The sequence below is a fragment of the Pteropus alecto genome, unplaced genomic scaffold, assembly GCF_000325575.1.
Source record: "Pteropus alecto unplaced genomic scaffold, ASM32557v1 scaffold25, whole genome shotgun sequence".
Classification (NCBI taxonomy): domain Eukaryota; kingdom Metazoa; phylum Chordata; class Mammalia; order Chiroptera; family Pteropodidae; genus Pteropus; species Pteropus alecto.
In genome coordinates, this window is record NW_006441955.1 from 34,488,990 (window position 1) to 34,498,687 (window position 9,698).

The 9,698-nt window shown below is 34.4% G+C and overlaps 1 protein-coding gene across 9 annotated transcripts in view; it reads right to left on the minus strand.

The window, feature by feature from the left end:
• The window catches only part of ZNF644 (zinc finger protein 644), a 96,216-nt gene that overhangs the window by 14,798 nt on the left and 71,720 nt on the right, over positions 1–9,698 (minus strand). For 5 of the 9 annotated variants that reach the window (XM_006919397.3, XM_025051905.1, XM_015595166.2 and 2 more), the window contains 2 exons: positions 4,704–7,741; positions 3,917–4,522 (listed from right to left, as the gene is read on the minus strand). The exons of the other annotated variants lie outside the window; for them this stretch is intronic. In XM_006919397.3, coding sequence (XP_006919459.1) covers positions 3,917–4,522; positions 4,704–7,741 — 3,644 coding nt within the window. The remainder of the gene's footprint in view (positions 1–3,916; positions 4,523–4,703; positions 7,742–9,698) is intronic. 9 annotated transcript variants of the gene reach the window in all.

The following is a 9,698-nucleotide window of genomic DNA, read 5'->3' on the forward strand; positions in this document are numbered from 1 at the left end:
CATTTCCGAAATTTGGTTAGTATTTAATGATATTTTTTTAAATATCCTTTTTTTCTTTGGTGCCCAAAATGTACTCCCATACATCCTATACTATTTTTCTCTAATAATGAAATTTTGTAGATAATAAAGTGTTCATTAGAAAGCATTCTTGGTCATTGGATGGTTATGTATAAGCAGTTAGTTCTATGTTTTGAAAGATTTTCAGATGAGGTAAAAGCACTTTTTTAATAGACTACAAAATCTGTACTAGATAGATATGCCTTGTTGATTATTTGCAGAACGTGCCTGAATCAACAGAATAGAACATTTTCTAAAGTCCTCCAAAATCAAATCCACACCTCATCATTTCTTGGATCCCTGCTTTTTCTAATTAGACTTTTATTTATTCAGTCTTCACCAGAATGCTCCCCATTTTAAATCTAACTTTATTTAAAGATTTTTCAATTGCTTTTGTTCTTTATGTGGTAGATCATCGTGATTAAAAACAAAGGTCTAGGGTAAGAGAGCCTTGATTTGAATTTCAAATTTGCTATTAAAAATTACATTTTGGACAACTTAGATTCTCTAAGCCCTATTTTCCTATAAAACAGAGAATTAGAGTACCTACAATTCATATGGTGGTTGTGAACTTTAAATGTTATGCATGAAAGCTGCATAGCATAGTGTCTGACACATAATAAGTGTTCGATAAATGTCAGTGACTATGATAATGATAACGAAGATTTTCTGTTTCTGCAGTCTTTTATTTTCACTGCCACCCTTGCCTGTACTGTCTTCAATCACCTTCCAAGCCTGATGAAGGTAGGAGTAATATCACAAAAACTAAAACCTCACAGTAGTAGGACTAATCCAGTAAAACTCACTCTATTCCCCTCCTTTTAATATAAATGGTGAAGAATCATCCTTGGTCATCTGCATATCAAGTCAAAGGAGAAAGCAAAGAAGCAGAAGAAAGACAGTAAAAACACAAATAGCAAGAACATACTGGATGTAAGACATAGGAAGACATGACAAAGAACAAAAAAGCTGAGAAAACAACTAGAAGAAAGCCAAAGGTACTAACCTAAAAGAACAAGAGAAGTAAAAAGACTGGAAGGAGAATTTCAGGCAAAAGGATTTATTTAGAAAAAAAGGGCATATTTTAAATGGTGAGAGAAATGGGATTTTGCTAAAGCAGGGTAGCTTGAAAGGCTACCAAAGAAAAGAGCAAACAAAGCATTTTGTAGGGTAAGAAGTACTGTTACATATGAGTAAGTTAATAAAATTGTCACAAACTAGCAGTATGAAGAGGTATCTGCAAGGTGGGCTAACCAACCAAAAATAACACATAAATGTGCTCGTTAACATTTATGTGCATAGTACATTTATTTATTCTAAATATAGTTCAGGGGCATTAAAAGAAAAACCTATTCAGTTGTCAAAACGGGCCATTATTAAGGCCTGTCCCATTAAAGATTTGATCTATAAACTAATAAAACTCTCATTAGTTTGCTTAATTTCCTAATCAAGCTACATAGTTGAAATTTGAAGATAATTTCCTTTCCTAATAAAGCAAGAGTCAAATTAGAACTACAATTTTTTTTTTCAAACCAAAGAGAGGTGTCTTCTTGGCACCTATTAACAAAAATAAATTTAAGTCAAAAATAGTATAATTTAAAAATCAATGGGCATACTGTAAACTCAAAAGGTCCACACCTCTATTGGTTTTTTTTCCCCCCAAGTCAATAAGTGCCAAATGAAAAAGAATAATCTGTTTAAAATTATATCTAATAGTTTACAAGCTGCTGAAATTTAATGTGTATTCAGACTCAAATGCTGCTTACCAAAGAAAGCTATAAATATCATCTGAATTAGCACCAGTTTGGTGAGAAAAAAAGTGTACTGTATCAAACAGACTTGCTGTGTTCTGTTCAAACATACTTGCGATGGTCAAAAGTCCAACACTCTTCTTTCATGCATAAGTGCATTAAGTGGTTGGACAGGCTAACAGCACTTGTAAATGTTGTACTGCAATGTACACATGTTCTAAGATCACAGGCATACCTATCATTCAAAAGAAAACTATAAACCAGTTTTCACTTCAAAAAGTGAAATTTTCTTAGCTAAAAGGGTGAAGAAAAGTACCACAAAGATGGTTTAGAAAACGTTCAATGAATTAGCTTAACTTAAAATATGGAAGGGGAACTGAGTTAGCTATTATTAGTTGGTAGTTAGTATTTAGAGCCAAACCATGCTCTTTGGAAAGGTGGAAAAGGAATATTTTTGACCTTGGAGCTCCTCTAGATTTAACACCTATTATCACTTTCTTGCAGATTTCTGTGTTACGCAGATCATTTCCTAAATCTAAAATACAATCCTGTGATTTGGATAGCACAGTTCTGTTGAGAAGTTTCAAAGCTCACAACATTACCAATAAAAAGAATTAAGGTCTAGTTAACAAAGAGGTAATTAAAGTGTTTTACCTACAAAACCGTAAAAGATTCAATACTAAATTAGGCTTTCTGATGAAGGCTGGGAGAAAAGGTGGTAAAATACACCACTGAACAGCTGTTAGACACAACATTTTATTCAGGGCATTATATGTTCATTACTCTGAATGCGCGATCAATAAAGAAAGTTAATTATTTGAAGTTTTTTGCCAAAATCTTTGTGCTAAGTAAATGATCAACAAACTAACATCTTAGTCATCACAGGAAAGAAAACATGTTGAAACAATAAGAAATCCCTAACTTCTCAGACAACCCTCACTCTCCCAACATGTTTCAATTGATGTCTTCAACATTACTGTGATAGCCACAAATATGCTTTACCTCTCTGGAGTGTACTACACCTTGGTCAACATGGTTAACATTTTCCTTACATTTTATACTTCTGAAAAATGTTGAAAAATTGATTTTGAAGACTCCATACGAAAGAAAGAGCCCTATTAACCAGAAGCCCATACAAGAGAAACTGTTTTTCAGACTAGTTACAGGATAATCTTTCCTTAAATCAAAACTGCATTGCGAATATTTGAGATATCTCAATGCCCAAAAGTCAACGTTACAGTAATTTTATTCAGTATTAATCCACTGACCAACTTTGATCGTAGCATTCAATTCAGGGCTAAAATTATGAGACCATCTAAGTCAACCTTCAATAATCTTACCCTCCAAAAGAAACCTATAATGACACTTAAAATTTTTCTAATTTAAAAGTATAAACCAGACTTAGCAATACCAAATAAAGTTTGGCTACTTTCTGCTACATGATTTGCCAATATACAAAATATTCCTTTGAAAAGGAAAACCAATTGGTGTACAAGCACTAAGCTAAACCATTTGTTCCATTCAATTAGAACACCACTGTAAAATCTAAAACCCCAAACCGATGTTTTACACTCATGACAGTTCTCCAAAACCAAACTATCCCACAATACAACGAGGAATCGGAGAGGGAAAAGTTTATTTTGAGTTAATCACAACGGACAACAGATACCATCCATTCAGTTTAAAGAGTGTTTCGTTTTACCTAAACTGCAGGAAAACCAATAGCTAAAGCTTGAAAACATTACTGGCAAAAATATGACAGAGGTTTTGCCTTTTCATTAACGCTATGCTTTTGAACAACGTCAACCTCCCATCCATAGAACCGCCTCCCCGGTCACAGCAACTTTTATTTTTACAGATCAGCTTTTTGTTTGTTTGTTTTTGTTCTCACCTTACATTTTGACCAAGAAATGAGGCACAGAGAATTCAGTGCTGATGAGCATTGAACTGACGGTTTATAAAGAAATGGCAGTATAACCAATCTCTGCTCTGCAAAAAAAAGCAGCTTAAAAAGATTCTATGAAAGTATTTTCTACAAAAATCCTAATAAAGTAGGCATAATTAAATTGTCTTTAAATTATATAAGATAGTCATAAATGTCCTCTTACCTGAGTGCATAGTCAAGTCCATTTTTTGTGGTTGATACATCAACGAACTGTCTTCATTTAATGGAAGAACACATTTCTGAACGAATCTCTTTCTTGCAGTTTGATTATGGATCTTTTGAGGAAAGAGAGAGGAATTCCTTTCTTCTCCCATCCTTTTATTTTTAAGCAGTTCTATCAATGTAAGAGACTGATTCCTTTTCCCACTGGGCAGTTCTGGTTTTGTTTCATCATATTCATTTAAGAAACTCAGCCCTTCTTCCTCTGATGCAGACACTGATAAAGCTTCAGTCTTTAGGCCATTACGGTATGCTTCAAGAGGTATAACATTTTGAGATAGAAAGTCATCACCTGATGCAAGTTTTTGAGCTACAAATGGTCTGGGAATAATACGACGACTATTCAATGCCTTTAAGATTTTTTCATATTTTTCTTCATTTTGCATCATCTCATTCAGAACACAGATTGGAGATTTGTGAGCGTCCCACTTGGTCTTTCCAAGTCTTTTCAGGTGGCCTCTAACATGATTTGATAATCCAATTTTAGTATCAAACCAACCACCACAGAGCTGACAAGTGTGTTCAGAAGTGGTTTCAGACTTCTCTATAGCTAAAAAAAATTTTTTAAGAGTGATATCAGAATATTTTTATAAACTGACCATCTTAGAGCCAATTAACTCTAAAATATGAAATTATGTGATGCTAATAAAAACCAAACTTGAGCAAAAACTTTGAAATCCTTTGACTTTGAATACAGACTATTAGACCAAATTATCTACATCAAAACTTACCTTTTCTAACTCGCTTAACAGGTGTCCCTGTGCCAGTTCTTTTGAAATGTTGCATTTTGTCACTTGTGGCTATTTGTTCTGGTGATACAACATGACGGGCTTCATAGCTTAATCCTGCTCTGTGAAGATGTCCCCGGACGTGATTTGACAACCCAACACCTGTTTCAAATGTTGCTGGGCAGTAAGGACAGGATTTCTTCTCAAGAGACAAATCAGTCCAATGAAAAACAGAACTATGCTTTGACAATGAAGTTTCTGCATTTTCTAAATGCTGAGGATCATGTATCTCATGCAAAAAGTTATTAGTTCCAGCATCTTCATAATATTCAAAATAAAATCCATCGTTCTGATCATAATTAAGGGTAGCACTGTCTCCAGACTCTTGACCTTCTACCTTGCTTTTAAATAGAGGGAATAAGTTTACATGTTCTTGATTAATATCATTATAAGTTTCATCTTCTATAGCCTGTGTAGTGTAGTCACCTAGCTCAACATTATCCCAGGAACTTTCATCTTCTGTTTCATAGCTATCTTTCTTTTCAGCAGAATTAAGTTTCTGCAAAACAACAACAGTCATTTTATGCAAGAAATCTGGATAGCTATCCAAGTCTTCTCCCCTGGCAGAACTTTCTTTCTTAGATTCCTTCACTCCTCTCTTTAGAGATGCACGCCTATGGTCTTTGAAGCTTTCTGGCCTTTTTGTGTCAGAGTTATGAGGGTCGGAAATAAAACTATTGTTGTGAGAATTAGTTGATGATGAAAACAGATGTAAAGAATTTAATGAACCAGCTTCTTTTTTGAAATGCAGAGGATATGAGTCACCTGATTTTCTGATCGTCCTGTAGTTTTCATATTTGTGTCTATATAAATAGTTGCTATTTGCCTTGGCATTAGATTTTTCTTTTGCTGCTTGATGGAAATACTTAGGTTTTTGGTCAACGCTGTTTTTAATCATTACAGTCTTGCGAGAATTGTTCTGATTGCACACATTTACAACACCTGACTGGGAGATGCTTTTCCGAGCTTTTTGTATTCTGTGTGGCCGCTTATGGAATTTTGAAAAATTACTTGATTGTGAGGATGAGCCAAATGTTCGCTTTACATCTTGTTTTAAAGCAGAGTTCTTTGGAAATGTGGCTGACTGTTGCTTATTTAATGGTTTAGTGCTATCGATATCTATAGATTCTTCAAGGATGCCACCTTTTCTTTTACCAAGTCCAAGAGCACTACCAAATGAATCAACACATGATGATGAATGTAAGTACTCCATGTGTTTTTTCAAAATACTTCTGGCTGAAGTAGTAAAAGGACACACCTTACATACGTAGGTAGCTGATTTTTTTGATGATCCTATAACAGAGTCTTTCATGAATGACTTTTTTTGCGTTTTCCTCTGGGCTACATCAGAACTGACAATGGGGCATTTTACCACTGCTCCATGGGCAATGCCTCGATGGCATTCCAATTCATTTTCTGTCACTGCCATGAAGTTACACTCTTCACAGCAGTAGTACCTTTTATCTTTTTCGTGGGTTTTAGCATGTTGCACAAATGTTTTAGGGCAATTGGTACCAAACACACACTGAGGGCATTGTAATCGTGCATTTCTTCCTTCATCTTGGAGTTCTTTCAATTCACGAATTTCCTCCATCAACTTCTGTCTCCTTTCTTGATGAATAATCATATGCTTTAGAAGTGAGTTACGATCTCGAAATGTCCGTCCACATTCTCTACAAGCATATGGCCTTGGAACATTAAGATGGCGAAAGTGACTATTCCCATCCAAATGATACATCATATGCCTGTGGAGGTGCTTTTTCTCCCTAAAATTCACATTGCACTTTGTACAGGGGTAAAATGATGGCTCTTCAGTGCTGAAAGTAGCAGGCGACTCAGAATCACTTTCTTCACATTTCTTTTTTAAGGTATTTGAAAGAAAAGTGCTAGTATGAACAGGTGAACTGTCTTCTCCACACTTATCTGGGTTATAAATTAGATGTTGAAAAGCACCCACAGATTCCAAGTCTTCATCAGTTGATTCAGGCTTCACTTTTGATAATGCATATTTCTGTGAGTCTATTGCTTGTAGTTCTTCATTCTGTTCTAGGAAGTCTACTTCTAGCATTTTTGACTTGTTGGGTATACAATTAGAATCACTAAAGCAATCCTCAGTATAACGGGTTATCTTGCTTACATCCATTTTTCGCTTTCTCTTTTTCTCTAGACCTACTTTAGAGTGAACTGGAGCTTTATCCACCGTGTCTTCATTAGTCATAAGAAACTGAATGAACTCTTTTTGGGGGTCCCAATTTGTATCATTTTCTGACCTAAATTCATCTGTACCTGAGGAAATTCCTGTTAATGTATTGACACAATCATCTTTTACCAATAAATCTTCACTATCCTCACCCACCTCCACTTGATTAATTAAAGTGCTATCTGACTTTATACTACTCCCTACTGAATTCTGAATGTCACAACCAACTGAAGCAGAGGTAGGTAGTTTTTTAATGGAATGGGTTGGATTCTTAGCATGTGCTACATCTGATAACAAAAATAAAACTTGATGTTGACTTGCTTTCTGTGGTGTAGACAGCTGAAGATCAGCTGCCACCTTCAAAGTTGAACAAGATTCTGTTGTTGGCTGATCCACAGGCTGTCCAGTGGTTAATGAAACACTGCCTTTATTCATATTGGAAGTCTTAGTTAAGGAGGAGTGTGAAACCGGTCCATTAACAGCAGCTCCTTTAGGCAAGATAAAGTTTTCACTAGAAACAGTAGGAGCACCAGCATGTATAAATAGAGTAGACTGGCCTCCACTTAAGGCTTTTTCAGATATGTCCTTTGACAGTTCTTCAGGCAGAGTGAACGTATTACTATTCTGAAAAGATGTTTGACAATCTTTTGGTTTATGAACTCCACTCTCTTTGTCTGAGATAAAATTGTTGTCATCTAGGAGTTCTTCTTTAGCACCAGTTATATCGGTGTTTATCTTCAAATCATCCATATTGTTGGCAAGCCCATTTAACACATTTAGTCTAGAAAATGGAAAAAGAAAATTTAGATTTGCATGAAAGAAGAAATTCTACTAGATGTATGGAGAGTTGAAAGTGCACATTTTTATTAGCTTAATTATACTCTTTATATTGAGATCCTAATAATTTCCTAGGAATAAAGAAATACTTTAAAAAATGGAAAGACTTTAAAAGTGTCTCAAAGATTAATTTTTTCTTTGTGCTTGGCAACAACCATCCAATACTCTATATACACAAAATTTCCAGGGAAAAGCAACAGAGACGCATTATATAAATAAAGGTGCTAAAGACTGAAGGAAAAACTTTAAAGTCTCATATGTAGATTGCTAACAAAAACTATCTTATTTAAGTCAATTTATAAAGGATAGTCATTCTACGCTAGAGAATAACGAAAATTGTTAAACACTGCAGAGTAGTAAAAGTTTTGTCGCTTAAAAGTTTCCTCCTTTATAAACACTATTCAGTGAAGAACCTTACTTCAATTAACATATCTGCTATCAACATCAATGGCTAATGTATGAAAAAGGAATTTTTACTTTTAAAAAATTAAGACCACTTTGCTCTCAATGTTTCACATTTTTCTAAAATTCTACTAATTTATAAAATGTTTTATTCACAGGGTTGGCATTCATTCCTTATGTAAGTTATCCTTGGTCCTAAATTAGTAAAGTTAAAATTAGTGATGTTTTATGTTATTTTAAATATTCATAGGCTGGGGCCCCAAATCCTAGACATTCCTTAAAGGCAGTTATCCCTTGGTGTGTGGGAGACATGCACACATACCATGGCTATATAATTACTGCCCCTATTTTAAGAGTTCCCTTGCACCCTGTTTTTATCCTGCTCTTAAAAATGGCAACATTATACAGAAATTGCCTGTCTTTTTGGAAGAATGTAAGCTCTTGGAGGACATGGACTGTGATCTAGTCACTTTCATATCTCTAGAAACTAACACAGTGCTTGGCCTTGGTGCTCAGGCAATATTTGCTGAATAAAGGACTAAAGTGTTAAATGAATAAAAACAACTACAAAATCAAAGCAAAAGTTCTTAAAAGTATAAGGAGAAAAACGGTTTTCTTCCTATGGAATTTAGACCCCCCTATTGAAATAATGCAAATTCCATCATGGTTCTGATTTCTTGACTTATCGATTGTAGTGAGGCCTTCAAAATATCCAATAATCCTCAAATACGATTTGAAGAACCTGCTATTTGGCAACCCCAGGTATTAACTATATGAAATACCAGCATAAAATTCCATATTTCTTTTCCTTTTGTACAGAGTAGTAAGTACAGTTCATTCATTCTCCAAATATTTAGTGAGCCCTGATTATGCGCCAAGCACTGCTCTAGTTTTAGGGATACAGTTGTAAACCAGACAAATTAGGGCCTGCCCTCAGATAAAGAAGAGTCTTCTGTTGTTCTTATATAGTCTTTTTAATTTGAAAGCGTAATACCATTTTAGGATAGACAATCCAATTTTAGGAACTTACAACCCAATATTTAGAAATTAAAACATTTTCAATAAATTAAAACATTTTCAATAAACTATTATTTCTAATGACTTTTATGCTACCAATTGCATGCTTTGGAAAACATTAAGTCTAGTTCAAAAATGAAAACTATTTCTAATTACTTTATTTCATAACTTAGAACAAGCCCTTATAAATAAATATGACCTTATCTTATGAACAGATGTGTTCTTTAATACAACACACATTACAAATAAATACTACAAATATATTTCTTGGGTATTATTATTTATACCAACAATCATTTTTCCACCTCTCATAGGTCTTAGAATTCTGTTTTGAGGTCGGCAAACTTCTGTAGCAATAAAAATAGACTTCCAATAAGATCATATTCAATGATATCACCCCAAAATGGTGCTAATGTAGCACCCAGCAGGAGTCTCTACATCACATACACAGAAGTTAAAAATGGGCAGCACATAAACATGTG